This window comes from Alternaria viburni (genome assembly GCF_023758015.1).
Source record: "Alternaria viburni strain BMP 2772 chromosome Unknown scaffold_4, whole genome shotgun sequence".
Classification (NCBI taxonomy): domain Eukaryota; kingdom Fungi; phylum Ascomycota; class Dothideomycetes; order Pleosporales; family Pleosporaceae; genus Alternaria; species Alternaria viburni.
In genome coordinates this window covers 971,401-990,798 of record NW_026055773.1, presented here as the reverse complement: position 1 = coordinate 990,798, position 19,398 = coordinate 971,401, and the positions used below count along the sequence as shown (strand labels likewise).

The 19,398-nt window shown below is 52.9% G+C and overlaps 5 protein-coding genes across 5 annotated transcripts; 2 read left to right on the top strand and 3 right to left on the bottom strand.

The window, feature by feature from the left end:
* Window positions 1–527: 527 nt before the first annotated feature.
* On the top strand, window positions 528–1,642 carry J4E79_002604 (uncharacterized protein; the record flags this gene model as incomplete). The annotated part of the gene is made up of 3 exons (XM_049351502.1): window positions 528–1,014; window positions 1,067–1,451; window positions 1,561–1,642. 3 exons carry the CDS (start codon window positions 528–530, stop codon window positions 1,640–1,642), a joined length of 954 nt encoding a protein of 317 aa, XP_049214140.1.
* A 579-nt stretch (window positions 1,643–2,221) lies between these two features.
* Window positions 2,222–12,033, bottom strand: J4E79_002603 (uncharacterized protein; the record flags this gene model as incomplete). The annotated part of the gene is made up of 4 exons (XM_049351501.1): window positions 2,222–2,544; window positions 2,598–5,651; window positions 5,701–11,535; window positions 11,595–12,033. The coding sequence occupies 4 exons, from the start codon at window positions 12,031–12,033 to the stop codon at window positions 2,222–2,224; spliced, it is 9,651 nt and encodes a 3,216-aa protein (XP_049214139.1).
* A 1,556-nt stretch (window positions 12,034–13,589) lies between these two features.
* On the top strand, window positions 13,590–15,426 carry J4E79_002602 (uncharacterized protein; the record flags this gene model as incomplete). Its single annotated transcript, XM_049351500.1, has 2 exons — window positions 13,590–14,944; window positions 14,994–15,426. 2 exons carry the CDS (start codon window positions 13,590–13,592, stop codon window positions 15,424–15,426), a joined length of 1,788 nt encoding a protein of 595 aa, XP_049214138.1.
* Window positions 15,427–15,508: 82 nt separating this feature from the next.
* Window positions 15,509–16,762, bottom strand: J4E79_002601 (uncharacterized protein; the record flags this gene model as incomplete). Its single annotated transcript, XM_049351499.1, has 2 exons — window positions 15,509–15,718; window positions 15,905–16,762. The coding sequence occupies 2 exons, from the start codon at window positions 16,760–16,762 to the stop codon at window positions 15,509–15,511; spliced, it is 1,068 nt and encodes a 355-aa protein (XP_049214137.1).
* A 592-nt stretch (window positions 16,763–17,354) lies between these two features.
* Window positions 17,355–19,131, bottom strand: J4E79_002600 (uncharacterized protein; the record flags this gene model as incomplete). Its single annotated transcript, XM_049351498.1, has 2 exons — window positions 17,355–18,655; window positions 18,708–19,131. 2 exons carry the CDS (start codon window positions 19,129–19,131, stop codon window positions 17,355–17,357), a joined length of 1,725 nt encoding a protein of 574 aa, XP_049214136.1.
* Between the last annotated feature and the right edge of the window lie 267 nt (window positions 19,132–19,398).

Below are 19,398 nucleotides of genomic sequence, written 5' to 3'. Positions count from 1 at the left end.
TACACTGTGCCGCTTCTTCTTCTTCTTCTCTCTTATCGCAAAGGATGTCTCGCGTTTCCGCACGCACTGTACCCTCTGCAGGTTCCCAAGGTGCGGCGCAGGAGTGGCTGTGAGGCGGCTGTGAGGCGCACGGGGGCCCTAATAGCCGTTCTTTCCGGGCGGGACGGCGCCAAAAAGCTTGGCCTACGACTATCATCACCATTCTCAAACCTTTCGGGGCCACGCAGGAGCGTCAAGCATGTCGACTCCCTGCTTGGCACGTTGTGGTACGCGCATGCCTTTCCCCAGGAATGACAGGAGGTGAAACGAGATCGATGGCTAGTCCCCACCTCATCTTCGACGTTGCTTCCACGGCTTCTCCATCTTGTCACCTTCCGCCGACTTTCCCTTTGCCGTGTGTTTGAGCGAGAGTCTGCCGTGTTCCCTGCTTGTTCGATAATCCGCCCCCGACATACTTGCCGCTATTGCCGTCGTTGACGAGTCACTCATTTTTGCGTTGCTCCCTCCTCTCATTCTCCACATTCACCATGATACCCCGGACAGCGCTTTCGGCGCTTTTGTACGCCTCCACCGCATTCGCAGTGTGCACCAAGCTCGAAGACTGCCCCCAGTTTGAGGCCCTCAAGACCGACGAATGCCAAACCTACCATCATTTCCTCGCCCGCGGCTCTACCTCGCCATACCCGGGCCACGTCATCGAGACAGTCGGCAAAGTGTGCAATGCGCTCAACACCAAGGAAAACCCCAAGGCCTGCGGATATGAGGATGTGCAGTACTGGGCCATGAACGGCGGAGAGCGATGGTGCATATCGTCGCACGAGGGGGCTATGAATGGCGCCGAGCAGATGAGGAACTACACTGCGAGGTGTCCGGACAGCCACCTCATTGTCATGGGTTTCAGCCAGGGTGGAAGTGTCGCGCTCGACGTCCTCGGTGGTGGTGGCGGTCCACTCTGGGGTTGCACTCAGGAAGACAACCCACCCATGAACATCTCAAGTGCGCCCGGATCCAAGGGTACGACTTTAATCTTCTCTCAACTTTTAGGCCTCAACTGACATCTTAACAGTCGTAGCAGCACTTGCTTTCGGTCCCACGCGACGATCCGCAAACCAGTCCTTCACGCACGGCGGCGGCGAGATCTCGGATGGCGGCGCACCACGAACTGCGGAGCAGAACGCCGGTCTCCAACCCTACGCTGACGCTGGCAAGCTCCGCGAGTACTGCCAGCCTGGCGACCCTATCTGCGCACCCCACACCAAGGACAAGGACATGTCGAAGCACCTGAACTACTTCGACCTGTTCGGCGACGAGGCCGCGCAATGGGTCATTGACCTCGCAAAGAAAGCTGAGAGCGGCGACCGAACCTCAGGCGCGAAGAGCATGCTCCACCAGACCGTCTCGCACCCCATTGCCAACGTCTTCGTCCTGATCTTCGTGCTATTCGCCATATAGTAAGTTCATTCCATACACTCGCAGTAGTACCATAGAAGCGCGATAGACGGAGCGGCGTTAAGAAGACAGACTTTGGAATCATACAGAATGAAGACTTATACCTTGCAGTTTTGCAGTGAGGAAGTTCGCCGTATGGAAGACCACACGCTTCCCTATGTACACCCGCGTCAGCTCGACCGAATCCGTATGAGCACGATCAGCCCCGTTCCACCGCCGGACCCGAGTTGGACAGACACACGTTGCAGGTCTTGGAGATGCTTGGCGCCAAACGTGTGGCTTCGCAGAGCCGCATATCCGGGACGAGGCACCGCCACACCAGCCAAGGATGAAGGAGAGGCGTTTGAAGAAGAACGAAGGATGTTTGAATGCGGGACGCGCCCAACATGTACCTTTGTCGTGCATGCCGAAATACCCTTCAATTGTACCATACTATATGGATATAGCTACATTTAGTACCAGTCGACCGGATCGGCTAATCAAGATATATTAACTTCGCATCTGGCCCTTTCCCGCAATCTCCGTATCCCGTCCTCCCAGCTCGAGACCCATCGCATTGTAACACCTTATCGTACGCAGGCCTGTATTTCATGCAGGGAAAAACCTGGTCTCAATGTAGGCTGTTCAGTGTCCTCCTTAATCGAGTTGCTTGTCTTCACGTCATGCAGATGCATGACATTTGTTTCAAGCCCATCGCGAATCGCGTGTGAGCCTTTTCATGTTACTATCGTGCTATTATACATGGGCCAACTAGTGCGCAGGGCACCTAGGTCTACTCCCCTTCCTCCGCATCCACGAAGGCCTCGTCGCTGCTCGACTCAAACCCTTCATCCTCGCCTTCCGAATCATCAACATGCTCAACGGCCGGAACAAACTCCTCATCGTCATCGTGGTCATCTTGGTCTTCCTCGTCTTGAGCATCGAGCTGGCCGGGTACGGCTCGGGCGACATGCTGACGCAAAGCCGGATCGTCTCCAAGAGCGAGCTTGCGGAAGAACGGATGATTCTCCGTAAGCGGCTTGCCAGTAGTAACGAAACCCATGGGTGTGTGCTCGAAGTCTTGACCCTTGCGGCGCAGAGCAAGCCATTCGTGTACTTTACACAGAGTTAGTAAACTGTTTCCTGTTACATGTTCGGAGATTACGTACCAAAAGTCAGAGGCTTTTTTGCGAATGCATCCTTCTCCGGGTGCTGGGATAGGTTCTCATCGAGGCCAAGATACTCCAGCAATAGGTAGTACTCATCCCACTCGAGGTAGAGACGCCCAGCGAAAATCCCCATCTCGACCCGAAGCCAGGCGGGAGCTTTGAAGTCTGCAGGTAGAGCCGGTATCGCATAGTAGTCAAGCTGGTTGAAGTGAAGCATCCTTCGCGTCACGGGTGCAGCATAGATGATGAGGTGGACGTTGATACCATCTTGAAGCACCTGTTGCTCTTGCATGACCTGGATGAGCTGGTTGGCTTCCTCAGGGCTAACAAGGAGTGCTTGCTGGCTGACGGTGCTCCAAAGAATCCAATGAGAGGAACGGATGTAATTGTCGTTGGGAGTGTAAACCTCGATTGTACGAGAGAACTCAGCTGAGATCCACGAACCGGACTTCATCGACGAATGGACCGTATGCTTGAGGCCTAGTGAAGTCATCCGTCCCAATACCGAAAACATGGGTTGGTAGGCATCGCTTCCAGGAACGAGACGTCCGAACTCTGCGAAATATCGAATGTCTTCATGTAGCTTCTTTGTCTTGTATGGGCTGAAAAGAAGGGCTTGTTGTACTTCACGAACGTTTTCGACCTCAATTTCAACCTCGCGCTCAGTCTCGCGTTCTTGCTCAATTTCCACTTCCTCTAGAGCTGATGCATGGACGGCCGAACCTCGATCCTGGAAGTGTTTCTTGCGGTTCACAAGCTCAGTATAGATATTTTGCAGCGAAGGTTTCCATGCAATGGTGGCAGTGTTAGGACCAGCCCGCCGGTGACGCTCACCTTTTGGCTCGTATAGCTGTTTCAGGGAGAGTGCCTCTTTTATACGGACCGTTGCGAGATAAGCATCTCGCGATGAGACATCATGCAGGTAATCAGGATATTCCAACCGGGCTTGCTCTTGCTGCAGATACTGCGAAGTCTGTGCAAAATAGGAGGGCTCAAGCTGTTCCATCGTGTCGCAGGTCTGGCCAAACACCCATCTAAGGACATCACCCGAAGTGGGTTGGTGAAACTCACTGGTGCCCTTTGGTAAGCGGTCCAGTATACCTTGATGGACTTCAACAGGAGAAAAGAATGTAATTGACTGGGTTTGACCGAGAAGTCGAAGTCTCATGGCAGCCTGTACCAACGTGTCCTTGGTCAAGTGTTGCCCGAGCGTTAAGGCGGCCCTCGCATGAGGTGGAAATTTGATGTCGGTACCTCTACAGTGGCTCTCGTCTAGGTAAACGACGCATCGATCCAGATCGTCGACGAATGGCGATGCGACGAGTGGTACGCATCTCCCTGTACGATACAATGCCCACACACGATGATCATCGTCAAAGTACACAGCTGCTGCGGCATCATGATCGGCATCAAGCCAGGCTTTGGCGAAGTCTTTGTTCGAGTGCTCAAGAACTTGAGCGCCGGCATCAATCAGAATTCGTATGCGTCCATCTTGATTGAAGTTACTCAGATTGTTTGGGAGATGATGAGTTTGGTAGGTGCCATTCTTCATAACATGCGTGTGGCGATTAGCGAGGTTCTCGAGCAGGTCCTTTTCAGTCCATCGCGCTCCGTTCCCAAAGATCATGCGTATGTATGACTGATTGCGAGGCGCCAGCAGATAGTAAGGAACTTCCGCATTCGTATGCGCTAGTTGAGGAAGATCTTGCTGTTGCACTAGCAGAGGAAGCTGGTGCCTCGAATCGTTTGTGCCAGAAAAGCCAGTGATACGGGCTCCCGTGGTACCCTGGGAGGACGGGAAAAGGTTCCAGCCAGATGCCTGAAGCTTGAGGCTGAAGGTCTTCGCATATTTGGGAAACACAAAGTTGTTCAAGTAGAAGTCCATGAGGGAGGCACTGAAGCGCACGACCTGATAGAGATCGCTCAGTTGCCGCATGTCTTCGGCGTTGATGGCGGCATAGTCATCTAGCTCTTTAGGTATGTCCACGCCCTTGGGAAACCACTTCTCGTACTGGATACTGGGTTCGTCCGTCTTGACCAGGTGGGCAAAGGCTTCCTTGAATTGAGAGCCAGTCAGGCCTTGATAGTAGAATGACAGACACGTCAAGGTGATTGCAACATCAGGATGCCCCCATTCAGCTGTAGGAGATGGTACACCCTTAGCTAGGTACGGCACCGCGATAGGTGCGCGGGTTGGATGCAGACCATATTGCACATTCCAGCGCTTGCGGAGGGTCGTTATCAAGATACGATGCACAAACATTCCACGAAGCAAGTTGACAGTCCGCATCAAAGTTGGCTTGTCTCGGAAGAAGGTGGTGATCCTGGATGTTGTTTGACCGCGCACAGTTGGTTTCGAGATGTAGTCCTGTACATCTCTGACGAGAGCGGCTGGGTACTCGGCACAAGGCAGTATCGACGGAGTCTGACCCTTGCAGATGATCCTAACCAACAGCTCGATCAAGTAATCCTCGGCGTCTTTGCGCAAGAAATAAATGAGAGGAAACCCGCTGCTGCCACGATTGACCACCTCGATGCTGCGAGGATAACGTGACTGGACGTTTGAGGCGAAGTCCTTCACCAAGTGAAGACATGCCTGGATGACCTGCCATCGCATCGGGTGGCCGTCCACTGTAGTCTGCGTACCGGATGGGTAAATGAGTTGCGTCCTGATTGCTAACGAAACGTCGCATTCGTCCAGAACATCGCGGGTATGTCGATCAAGCCAGCGCTGTGTGTCGATCATGATAGAGGCTGTTTTGAGGTTGTCGTCACAGAGTTGTTGTAGTCCACTCAGCTTGAACGAGAGCACATGCTCAGGCAACGCAATAAGCACACCGCGACGATCTTTCAAGCGTGCATGAATCTTTCCGTACAAACTCATCAAAGCCTTGGTAGGAGGAGTCTTTCGAGAAAAGGGTATATGCATGAGCTCGCGATCCACTAGTCCGCCTAGTTTGGCTTGCATCACTTGCGCTGACTGGAGTAAGAGAGCTCTTGGAACCACAACGCGAGCGAGATCGGTCCGATCAGCAAGAAGTGACGCTACCATGGCTGCAGCAAGTCAGTTGAGAAAGATCTAGATGATAACACTGATACTTACGAAGAATGCATGACGTCTTGCCTTTACCCATCAAAAGTTGCAGAACTGAGTTCTCGTCCGACTGCGGTGAAATTGTCGCTAGGGCAACTTGTACCTGCTCTTCTCGGATGAGAATGTCACCGTCGATCTCCAGTAGTAGCCAGTCCGGATAGTCTTCTGGGTTCCAATTGCTATGGCCTTCATTCGCCCATTCGTCCCGCTCTTGCTGATTCTTTGCCCTCTTCTGGGCATCTTGTATCCGAAGTAGTCGTTGAAGTCTGCTTACAGCCACACCGAAAGCTACAATTGCCTCTTTGGTGCCACTACCGAAAGTGGTGCCGGAAGCGATTCGAAGCTCCGTGAGAAGCTCCACTGTTGTCAGCCTAGGCCAAGTATCCGCCATCTGAAGCCATTTTGCTTGCGGATCATGCAGATAGAGAGCATTGCGGAGTCGTTCAACTACTGCTATTGCTGAGTCTCTGACCGATACAATATTCTCTGTTGTGATTTGAGGATGGGTGCCATGAGCTGTGTGCTGTACATGCGAGATTCGCTTCTGGAGAGCATCAATGCTCGCGTTCATTTCTTTCGCATATCTACACTGCACGAAAGAAGCCGGGTCTTTGAAATTGGCGACGATACTCCTAAGAACTCCAATCTCTCGCGGCTGCGCATTGGGTACTCGAGGATGGATTGCTACCTTCTTGGCTTGAAGTGTACCCATGAAGTTGTGTGTCTTGACAGGATGATGCGCAATATTGCCCGATCTGACAGCCAAAGCTCCGGCATAGGAGCTGGCAGCGAGAGAACGCACCTCCCTTGGCGATGCAGCGTTGACAATTGGAGCCTTCAACAGGTCTGAAAGCGAGAGGTCATCGTATTGCCTAGATCTCGTAGAATACAGGGCAGAAGGCAGCAGCTCCGTGTATGGTGTTACTTCAACGTCTGCGCCAAGCTCTGTGCGATCAGCAGTCACACGGAAGAGTGCCTGCTGTACCTGCTCTAGATATAGCGCCAACTCATGATTGCGCGCAAGGCGGGTCCATTCCGGAGCTATATCAGCTAGAGCCCGTTCGATGTCGAGGTATGTCGGGTCAACCGCGACCAATAGTTCCGGGTCGATGTCGGGAGTTGGCCACTGCTCCACCACTGAGCTGGCCAGTAGCTCGCAGGCTCGATCGACACCGGGGCCATATGAGATTTCGGCTTTCACTAGCTGTGAACGTTTCTTAAAGCCGGTCTCGGTGAATGGCATTCGTGCTCTCTCCATAAGCGATTTCAAGTAGGACACAGGAGGCGCTCCATCCACTCGAAAGTGAAAGTAGGCGGCATGAGAAGGAACTGCAATGGCCCGGATCTCCGGAATCATTGCGAAAGATATGAGCACACGCAGAAGGTTTAGGTCCACATCTGACGAGAACGCGATGGTTCCTAGCAGGAACATCAGGCCAAACCTATCGTCGACACTACACTGTAGTGACCTCTGAGCAAGCGCGCCCCACTCAGTTCTAATGTCGACAGCAAGGTGGTCGGTAAGCAGACATTTGCGGTAGTATTTGTCATATCCGCCCACAACCGGAGCATCGTGAAGGAGTGCGATCAGTGTTGTGTCCAGTGAGCAAGTTGACTTCCAATCCTGGAGCAGCTTTGATATCTCAAGCACATTCAGACGATCTCGTGAAGCTTTCCGGGCGTCGCGTGCGCTGTAGGCAGTGTCTGAGCTGTGATCTTTCTTCATTCCGCAATCGACGGACCTCGCGACTGCTCGAGCAGCCAGATGAGCTATGTCCGGGTCAAGTTTGATTGTCTCCTGAATGTCCCGGTCGAGGTAGAACTGGGATAAGTTGGAAGACGTTTGCAGTATCTTGGCGACCGCATTGACATACCGATCGTCTTGCATGTGCACTGTGCATTCAGGACGCCACAGTATTGTCTCCATGCACCTAGCATCTGGAGGGTAATACCCTCGCTTCGGTGATAGTTCTGCAATACGTTCCAACGTGGATATCTCATCGCGTAACAACGGGTTCCAAGGTTGATAGGCACCCGTTTGGAGTAGGTAGAGAGCCTCTTCTTTTCCCGTCCGCCGGGTGAGTGGATCAAAGATCGCGTGTGACGTGTAGGCATATAGCAAGGCTTTCATGTAGAGGAGGCGAGGTTCGGGTGCACAGTCAATTCGTCCCAAGACATCATTGATCGCGTATTTGAGATATACGCCTTGGCCCATCTCGATGTCAACGGACACATGGGGACCGTCTTTCGAAATCCGGATGCCTCCCCAAGGAATCAGTATGCTCTTCTGCCGACGGTTGGCAACTGATTGGACGACAATCTTGTTCATGAGGCCATACCAGGTACCCGCATCTTGGTTTTGTAGAATGACGGCACCGAGGCGCAATGAGTGTAGCAGGCCTTCTCGGTTGATATGAAAGCTCAATTCCATCCGCTTCAACTCCACGGTGATTCCTCCATTAGTTGACGCGAACACCAGGATTTGGGAGGGGAATTCGAAGTGAGTGAAGATCCGGGTAATGGTCTTGACCAATTCACTTCCGGTGTCCAACAAAGTCGTCTGCGATGGATGTTGAAACCGTCGAACAGCATGGTAGAAGCCGGATGGATGCCAACGTATCCACCAATTTCCCTGCTTAAGTGCCCAAGGAGCGTTCTGGCGAATCTCGATATGACCACTGTAGACGTGCAGCCAGTGGTAGCATGTTTCAACCAATGGTCTAGGAAGATCGGGCGTAGGGCCTTCCACGCCAAAGACATGGCTAGGAATGAATTCGAGCAGCTCGCCGCCCTGGTCAGCCCGAATGATCAGTCGCTTGTTGCGATAGCCTAGATGAATTCGATGGCCACGTATGGGCTCTGACAATGCGAAATCCATGCCACGTAGAGGTGAAGGATACACGATTGGATTCTTATCACCAAGGACGTGTCGATAGGTGTCATTCATGCGGTACGACTGCGGAAGGGTTCCCATCTCTTGACCGTCGATGAGCAGGGTGCCGTAGACATAGTCGTAATGCACAAAGTAGGAGTGCTGCTCAGCCGTTGACTGCAATGTGTATGACAGGTACCAAGTGTCAGGAACGACTGCTAAACCGGGCTCATTAACGTCGTATTCCCCGGGTACATGCCAAACAGCGTCTAAAGCAGCTCTGAACGTTTCTGCATTCCTCATGACGGCCTCTTTCGTGGCCTCACGATGCTCGTAAGCAAAGAGTGTATCTTGAGCGATGGCGTTGCGCATATTGAACGGCATTGTGTCATATCTCCCGGCCAAGTTGTATCGGAGCGAGATTGAAGCATCAACATACATGCGAAGACCCTCAGGGGCTCCCAACCAGTCGTCAATGTGCATTGTCTGCTTGCACAGGAGTGACGCCCATATGGCTGGCTGTAACACGTTTGGATCTTCCGTGACCATCGGTTGCAGCTCGCGGCGCCAGCCGTCGGTGATCTTGCGGGCTTCATGGAGAAGTTCCCTTCCGTCGTTGCAGATTGATATGCTTGGGCTCAGTGAGGTCACCTTGAGTAGGATAGTGATGAGGATCTCCATCTGTACGGGCTCGCGCCAGTTTCGTCGGATCGCTTCCAATCGATAGCGGACTTGCTGCAGAAGCTTGCTGCAAAGACCATCATCCAAGAGAGAGCGATGGGTGTCGGTATAATCGGTTAAGGCCGCACGGTCTGACCCTAGCTGAAGTACCATACGCAAGACGAGCGACCATGTGGACTCGGACGAAAAGTTGAGATTGGTTGAGCCCAGTTCCCTAAGAAGGTCGAGCCATCTTGAATGAGTGCCGACTAAGAGACCTTGGAGTGACGTAAACTCATGAACGCCAACGCCTTGAGGGCACCTAGCTTGGTTCGCCTGGATCTCGTTGGATGTCGGCCACAGAAGGTAATTGAGTCCAAGTGACATCAGTGGCGAATTGAGGGGAAGCTTCACGGGGAAATGATGCCAGAAGGAAGCTTTACCGCATCTATCTGTCCATGCCTCACCAACACTGTCGTAGTACCTGGGCTTGAGGCCACAAGTCCGGATGACTTCGTCTACCCCAATTGGAAAGCCCCAATTCGCGTAATGACACTCTAGATGAGCCTTCTTGTACGAGCCCAGACTCACTCGACAGCTGGTTTTGTTGACGTATGAGCGAAGCTGTGAGTACTCCCGGACAAGCGACATCCGATCAAGCTTATCGGTCGGCTCGCGACAAAGAGTTGAACGTATAAGCCAAGTTGCGTCTCGGTAGGCGGCGAATACTTCTGGGCACTGCAACTCGAATAGTGCTGCTTTGGCAGCCGGCTCATAACTCGGTAATGGATGCTCGTAGATCTGGATCCTGATGCCCTTAGCTTCTTGGTTGAGGTTATGCCATTCGCAAGGAAGGCGATGACGTGACTCAGGCATGCCATCCCAGGCAACGAAAGCATCCCAGATACACTCCTTCTCATTTCGCCTGTCGATGGTTTGAGCATGGTGCTGACTTTTCTCTTCCCATTCGATGTGCTTCGCGTCATATGCAATATCGGCTTTTGCCTCGATGTCTTCTCGCATTGCACACAGTTCGCCCTGATGGTCTTCCCGATCGTAATACTGTGCAGCAAAGCAATCGTCGGCAGGATCGTCGAAGATAGTTCTGGACTGCACACTTGATCGTGCGCGAAAGCGAGCCTTCAAATACATGCGTACTTTTTGACTCCGAATCATCTCTTCGTGTGTAAGGAGCTGGATGGGATCCAACAAATCTGGATCGAACCCAGGATGGTACTCCTCGAGCAACGGGTAGCATGCTACGGCATCCTTGTCCATGAGAACCCAGAGCTCCATGAGATGGAGCAACTGCTGGCTCTTTTGGTTGGGATAAGCGTGGTCTACGGCGTTGATGTTGGTGACATATTCATGAATAACCTTACTCAACCGGATCGCTCGGAGGCCTTCTGGTTGCGTTGAACGCTTGGCAGGAAGTACAACACCCTCAAGGAGTCTTGACGAAGCGACATGGCTTTCCAAAGCTCGCATATAGGGTCTGACAGAAGCGACAGATCGCTCAAAAAGCTGCAGAAGCTCGGGAGCAGTCCGTTGTTGAGGTCGTGGAGAATGTGCATGTTCCACTAGCACTCCTTTCAAGAACCTACCGCTGTTCATCAAACGAAGTTGGAACTCATGAGGATGGGCGTACTGGCGTAGCTTTGGGATAATACGCTCCCGCGACTTGCTATGATTACGCCAGACTTGCTTCAAGTAGCCACCAGTCGTCGCCAGGGAGGACTCGAAACTACCACTCAAGGACAGTAAGAGATTAGAATGTCTGTTGAAGGCGGACCTATCGGCACCATGGACATCGGATGTAAGCTTGGCGAGGCGACGACCTAGCTTTTGGCGGAGTGAGAAGGCTGCATCAAGAGGTATCTTCTTCAACACATCTTCCAATAGCTGCGCATGCAGGAGACACATCAATGTCTTGTAGTGGAGTCTTCCGACCTCTGCACCAAAGTGGTGATACAAGTAACGCTGGACCGCTACTCGGAGGACCAGATAGAAAGCGGATCTCCTCCATGGTGTCCGAGCATTATCAAAGGTAACTGTATCGCGCACGCGCTTCCGTAGACGAGGAACCGCAACTGCAGTGCCATTGGCCTCCAGTATAGTCATCAATAAGCCAGATATGAGAGCGGGGTCACTCGTGTCTCGGATCTCCGGAATCGTGGCGGCTGCCTTCCAAGTGATAGCGGCAAACTTTGTGACCGACTCGCTGCTAGCTTGTTCGATGAAAGTGGCGACAGCTTCCTGGAATGCTTCTTCGTTGAGAGTCGACGCTGGGACAGATACCGCGCAGCCGGGGACTACATGTAAGTTCAAGATCAGTAAATGTGCGACACCGATGTATATGTCAGTCACTTACAGTCCCATTGTAGCGCGCCTTTGGAAGCAAGCACCTTGTCGGCTGTCGCAGATGTCTCGAATGCTTCGAAAATGATGTTGCGCTCGCCGGAGGTGTCATGGGAATACACGAGCAAAGCGCAGTTCTGAGGTGCGGTGTGCAGAACAAGCATTTTCCCATGGCTGAAGTCGCAAAGCTCTTTCATCAGCGCCGCCTTGCCGATGGTTCCGTCGACATTGAGTATTTGACACGCGAGCAATGTTTTCCGCAGTCCTTGGACGTGCGGAGCGACATCTGCAGCGACATGGGGGGTAAGCCTCGCAACGGCGTCAAGCATACGCTTCAAGAGAGCCTCCTCGACGCGATGCAGGTTGCCATCTTCGCGGCCAGGTACATTGCGGGGCAGCGCGATATGGTAGTACTGCTGCTCGAGAAATGGCACTCGCGCGGCGGACGCCATGCCTGTTTCGAGTGCCTGCTGCAACGAGGCAGCGGGCGGGGGCAAGAACGAGTGTGGGAATTCGCAATACGACGGAAGTGCGGTATTGCGATGTTGCAAGAGTTGGCAGGTGGTGGTGTTGTCGAAAACGCGACTGCTAGATGAGGGCGCGGTACCAGGGATTTAGGTGCCAAGCATTGTTTTGCTAGGCGGCAGCAACGCGTAGCCGCCCTCCCCAACGATGAGCGATGAACGATGAACAGTGAGCCTCGCCAGAAGTCGTGGAACACCAAAGCGCAGTCTCGGACCAATCTCCTTGCCACCGGTGAACGAGTCTGCATGAGGAGACATGCTGGCTAGCGAATGGGTGACTGAGGCACTGTACGGCGCTACGAGAAACCCTCAGCCTCGCCTGTCCCAAGAGAAGAGGCCATTATGGACATGGCGATTGAGTTCCAGGATCAATAATGTTGGCCGCTTCTATTAGGCATGTCTTGACGTCCGCAATTGCCTCCTACTGTCCACGCATCAAACAAGTGGAGGATGCCTGGCGAAGGTGGGAGTAACAGAGAAGAACGAAACCGTGTTGTTTCCGAAAAGCGATAACGCAAAAAGAGAAGGAATGAGTCCAGATTGGCTGAGAGAAACGCTGCTGAAATGACAAGGATGATGGAGACGTGGCCTGCATCAAATGGAAAGAACGACCTACGTGTGTTAGTGTAGCATCACTACTGCTCTTCGACCTTGGAAGCTGTCTATCACCTTGAAATGAAGGCAGGAGTTGTTTAGGTTGTTTTCAGCCGTCCAGACCACAACAGAATTGTCGATAGAGCTCATCCAGACGTTCCGACGCGCGTGCTGGTGAAGCGCGTGTCGTGACGCCACAAAAGTAGAAAGCGGCAGATTGGAGGCATTTTCTACTTCTCAGCGCATCAATGGTAGTTGCGTGATGATGCATGATGAAGTTGTAGTCTCTATAGCTGAGAGAAGCCTGGTGGTGAGAGGTTTGACGACGCGTGAGGTACAATCGCATTTACCCGGCCCCTTGCCTAGCTCCACAGCTAGCAACATAGCGCCTTCCCCTCCCTTGTCTGCCTTTCGCATTTCCAGTGCATTTATCTCTCTGCTCCAATAGCATCTTCTACATTTTCTGCGAACCCCCAATGAAGCCGTCGAACGACAGCGGCTAGCTCCAGCCGATCTCGCTGCCTCATGGAGGGCAAACTTCATCCGTAAACGGCATATCGGCTGCAGCACCTGCCTGCCTCGGTTACTCTCTCCCCAGCTATCACCGCTATGCCTTGTGGGTTTATTCCCGCTAGATTAATCATCGCCACCATGAAGGCGGGAAAGTGCGAAAGGGCGCCCGCGACTAGCCCATCTCGAGCTCCAAGGCGCGACATTGGAGGTTGTGGGTGAGTCTCTACACGCATCACCACTAGCTGACTCGATGCGCCTTCGTTTCAATTATTCATATACTGTTTTTATGCTGCTAGAATAAGCAGCGGGAGCTCGTTCGTCGGTACGCATTCGCTATTGGTCGAGCCTGGGATCTCATCGGCGCCGTCATCAGCACTATGTCGCACAGCAACTTTACCCAAGACGCGGCCGCGGGAACGATACCAGGAACCCACGCACAGAACACTCCGCCGTCACCCAAGTCGTACACGTCAGACAAGTCCCGCGTAATCGAGGACGTCGAAGTCGAAGAGGACCGCGCCTCCATATCCTCAGCGTCGACGCATTCCGATTCGATCAGCTCGGCAGTAGATCAACGTCCGTCGATACATCATACATGGAGTAGGAATACAGGGCACTCGTGGCCTGGCGACAAGGAGGATGCGATCGCAACTGTCACAACGAACGCGACGCAAGACCCACGCTTCGAAATTGACTTCGAGGATGGAGAAGACCCGGAAGACTGGTCCATGTTGAGGAAGGCTGTTGTCATCTTCTTCATGAGCTTTTCGACACTGGTCGTAGTTATGTACTCGACAAGTTATACAAGCGGCATACCGGGCATGATGGCAACATTTGGCATCCAGTCGAAGACGTTGGTGATCTTGGGGATAACAACCTACTTGTGCGGTCTGGCGATTGGATCACTGCTACTGGCACCGCTTAGTGAGATGTATGGCAGAAGACCCGTCTACCTTATCGCTGTCGCATCCTTCACCATCCTCGTCATACCATGCGCTCTGTCGAACAACCTAGCTCAGATCCTCGTCATGCGCTTCTTCGGTGCCATCGCAGGCGCGGCTATGATTTCCAATGCTCCAGGCACCGTCTCAGACATATCAAAAGAAGACTATCGCGCATTGGCTTTTTCGATATGGTCTCTAGGGCCAATGAACGGCCCGGTCTTTGGTCCCTTAATCGGTGGCTTTGTCTTCCAAGCTCTCGGCTGGCGGTGGACGAACTGGGTCGTCATGATCGGCTCTGGTGCATCCTGGTTCATGGTCTTTCTGATCCCAGAAACATACAAACCAGCAATCCTCCGCGCGAAGTCAGCCAAGAAGCGTAAAGAAACGTCCGACCCCCGATACTACTCTCGCTATGATGAGAAGAAGGCTTTCTGGCCTTTACTACGGGAGAACCTCTACCGGCCGCTTAGCATGGCGGTCAACGAACCCATCTGCATCTTCTGGGACGTATACATAGCATTGGTCTACGGAGTATTGTATCTGTGCTTCGTCTCGTACCCCATCGTTTTCGGTGAGCTACGAGGTTGGTCGCCTGGACTTGTTGGACTGGGTTACATGGGTATTGGCATTGGCGGTGTCATCACGATAGCTTCGGAACCTCTGCTCCGCCGTATGATCAACAGCCACAAGAAGGATCCAGAGACTGGCAAGCCATACCCAGAGGCTATGGTCAGTGTGGTCGTCATCGCTGCGGTGTTGGTTCCTGTTGGCGAGATGATCTTTGCTTGGTATGTGTCCTTCCTCACCTGGATCTTGTTCATGCTAACACATGTGTAGGACATGCACTCCCAACGTCCACTGGATCTTCCCCCTCATCGCCGGCATCCCCTTCGGCGCCGGAAACTGCGGCGTCTTCATCTACGCATCCAACTATCTCGTTCACTCCTACGGCATCTACGCCGCGTCCGCTCTCGCTGGAAACGCCGTCCTACGATCGGCCATGGGTGGTGCTCTTCCCCTCGCAGGTCCAAAGATGTATCAAAGTCTTGGCCCACATTGGAGTGCGACAATGCTGTCGCTAATTGAGTTTGCGCTCATACCCATACCTGTGGTTTTCTACCTCTATGGACATAAGATCCGGGAAAAGAGCGCGTTGATCAGGCAGATGAGAGAAGACAGGGAGAGAGTTGATGCAAAGAAGAGGAAAGCTGCTGAGAGAATGGAGAGGGCGAAGGGTGGTGTGCTTGATGAGAAGAAGTTAGACGTTTGATAACCTGCATGTATGAGGATCATCGATACACCGAACTAGACTATTGTTCACCAAGATGCATTTGCACGGCTGGTATGATGCCCTATGCTTTCTGACCAACGCGTACAATGTCATGAGCATCAAAGCAATCCTCGTCTACTCCACTAACAATACTCCATGTCTCACTTCCATCCTGCTCTTCCCCCAGTATCACATATCCATCTTGCGAGTCATCACCCCAGTCACTGAGATCGCTATCCCAACCCCGGTCGTTCTCTTTCAGTCTCTCATCCTCCATCCTCTCTCGCTGCCTCTGCAAAACAATCTCATCCGCCTCCATCCTCCCCCTCAACTCCCCGCTAGCCCACTCAACAAGACTACACCTCTGCACCTCCTCCGGCGCCGCAACCTCCCACTCCGTCCCCACCCCAAACTCCGCACAAGCACACTCCCGATCCAAAGTGCACCAACACGAACACGTACACGATCCCTCACACACCTCCGAGCATTCATATCCGTAGCCAAGGAACCAGCACCCAGACAAGTTCCTATGCCACTGCCAGGTATACTCGCCCCACCACCAGAAGCCTGGTATCACGGGTAGAGCGGGTTCGTTGCGGCTCCGGCAGCGTTGTTTGAGGATTTTTGGAAGGGTGAGAATGCAAGCTAGTGTGGCGTGGGCGCGGATCTCGGAGAGGGTGGTGGGGAGGGTTGTTTCGTGAGGTTTTGCGAAAGGCGCGGTAGGGATGGTGGCGCTGACGCGACCGGGTCGCCTGCCGTCGCGCATGGTGTGTGGGAGGATGATCAGCGGCGCGGGGCTCGTGGATTTGCCGTATGCATGTATACGGTGTTCTTTGACGCGCCGCATCTCTGCGATGCGACGCCGGGCCCAGGTGCCAAAGTCCTCGCCTGTTGTAATGTCTCCGGTGGTTGTGCCTTCGAAGATATGGGCATTCTTGCCAAAGAGTTCGTAGGCTTCTATGTCGTCCATATGCTCCATGTCTACTTCATGTGCCCATCTGTCGTAACAATCGTCCTCCCATTCCTGAATGTCTGCCTGTTTGGACTCGTGCCGAAGCTGGTTTTCTCGTGCGAGGCGATATCGGTCGTTGCGACGACGCTTGTTACCGCTGTAGATGCGCTCAGGGTATCTCTTAGATCGCTGGCGTACGCGACGGGCCGAGCGAAGGTCTTTGAACGGGTGGTCTGAAGTCCGGCCAGCGGCATTCATCGCAGGTTCGGAAGGGAGGGTGAGCAAGCCGAAAGGCAGGTCCTCGTGTGTTTCTGGCAACTCGCCCATACAGGCTGTGCACCAGTTGGCGGGATGGCCAGCCCATTCGAGCGTCTTCTGCTTCATCCTGACAGGTTCGAGGCGAAGGGCTCCTGGAGCGACTTGCAGACGGAAGGTCTGGCTGTGTAAGTTATACGTGGGTTAGCCATCATTTCAGCAGTCTCTAATGACCGTGCAGAAGCCTGGATATGTCGTCCTAAGGCGTTCTACTGCCTGCGCGGTTCAGCCCTCACGCGATGGACGAGGGCGCATGGCTGTGCAGAAGGGCGGAACTCGACGGCAATGTTGCCGCAGGATCCAGCGACGACGTTAATCTACAATTGACGTGTGTTGGTCATCTTCCGTTTAGTCGTAAGCTTGCGAGGCACTACTTTTGTACAAGATCATAGTGGGGTGAGATGGGTGTGGAGAGGGACGGTGTGGTCACAAAGTTGGTGTTGGGCGCAGCTGCGTTCAGAAGGCGCGTGGTAACTTACCAGACACCCGCAATCGACGGCTTTTGTGAAGTTGCCTGTTTCGGACCCAACGCGGAACAGCACACGACCACAACCTCCAATATCACATTTCGAACGGCTGCAACGATGTAGAGTCAACTGAAACAAAAGATTTTCGATGATTGAAAACTATACAAGATGATCTACGTCCCGCAAGTTTGGCCCTAAAGCTTCCACTGCTTGCGGTCATACTGCTTAGGCCAAATCCCAGATTTGCCCGGCGCCAAGATGCCGTTGGGATCAACAGCATTCTTTATCGTCTCGTTGAAACGCCTAAAGACGTTATTGTTGAAAGAGTACGTTTCCATGATCTGATCCATGGCTGCAAGATGTGTCCGGTACTCTCCCCATCCTTGCTTAGCACAGTCATCGATCAGCGTTCTGAACAGCCATACGACTTTCTTCTTTTGTTCCTCGTCTTTGCGATTGAAAACAATGCATACAATGTGGTGCATTTCGCGCATGCCAATTGTGAATGTACCGATGAAGTCAAGGCCAGCTTCATGACACCGGGCTTTAGTGAGAGCGAATTGCTTGGTTGCGTCTTCGCCATTCACCCTAGAAATTGGCGAAAAGAAGAGATGGGAGCCATTTGGTAGCCAATCCAGCCATTTGAGCTCATCGTAGGTGGGGATGCCTTGCATAGTCTTGTGGCGAGTATGCAAGATTGAGTTTGCCTCCTGTCGGTCTTCTGGGAAGTAGAATTTTGCTCCTGGGATGGCCGAGAAGGATTCTTTGACGACAGCCCACATTGCATCACGGATTGGCTGCGGCCCGTAGAGCGCACCATAGAAGTTCCACCGGCCAAGATTGAGCTTTTCAGCTATAGCGTCGAGCTCGGTATCTGTGAGGGGCTTGTTGATATCCGAGGTGTAATCGGATTTGTGACCCAACACAGCGGCGTCGAGGAGGATGTGTCGAATTGTTGGTACATTCTGGAGGACCATGTTTAATCTCAGCGGCCGGATGATGTCAACGGCCTGCTTCAAGTCGTCCTCACGAGGGATTGTGATAAGATATGACTGGTAACCACCTGGATTCGGCATGAGCCACATGCCCATCTTTGTAGCGATACCCAGATTGGACTGTGTGAAAATTCCGTCAACGTAGGGGCCGAAGCCGTAGTTGAACAGCTGTGCCGAGTCGTTCCAAGGTTGGTCTTGGGGGAGAATACCGCGCTTCTCATGAGTGTGAGGCAATGCACCCATGCCAGTACGAATGAGCTCGCCACTCGGTAAGACGAGCTCTATGCCGCAATGCATCATGAAGTGATCTAGTGAAAACGTCAGACCGGAAGTGACAAGCTTTAATGGGCGAGACTTACCACCATAAGGGGTGTAACCAACACCTCTCTCCATAGTGTTACCGAGGACTGAACCGCCACCAAGATCAGGTACGTCAAGCCAAAGCTCGTCGCGAAGGTTGTTCTCGACGAGATAAGTATGTAGATCGTGAAACGTGACTCCTAAATACAGATCAACGTCGTGAACGGAGAGAGGCCTGAGTTGGCGACTTACCTGGCTCGACTAAAGCGTAAGCACCCTCTACATTGACCTCGAGGATCTTGTTCATATGTTTGCCCATGTTGACGACAACACTACCAGACACGCGTGGGGCGGCGCCTCCGTAGCCTGAGTTCCTCCCAATGCTAATAGGCCACAATGGTACATGGTACTCATTTGCGGCCTTGACGATAGTCTGAACATCGGCGACGTTGCGAGGGGCGATGATAGCTGAAGCAAGGAAGAAATCTTGCTTCATGATGTGATGAGGGTCGTGTGTGTAGTTCGGCTTCATGTAGTTGCCATCGTCAATCTGAGACGCGGAGGATATGACTTCGATGTTGTCGCGACCAACATCATGACAAGCTGTCAAGAAGTTGTCGAAGACTTCGCTATTGACGTTGGGTGGCAGCGCAAGTGGTTTCGTGGTTGCGACCATAATGATATGGTAGATGGAATTTGTCTAGTGCTCTAAGTAATGCGGACGCAAAGAAGTAAGTTCGTGATCAAAGTAATCACGCGAGAAAGCGTTCGAACCGCCTGAGGTTATAAAGTCCCATGCTATCAAATGTCGTGAGGTCGGTGGCAGATCCGACATGAGCGCGACCAATGTTCCCGAGGTCCAGTCGCATACAAGAAACACCATGGTGTCATACAAGTGGCATCTAGTCAGCCCATCTGGTTGCCACCCTGATGTATCTGGGGA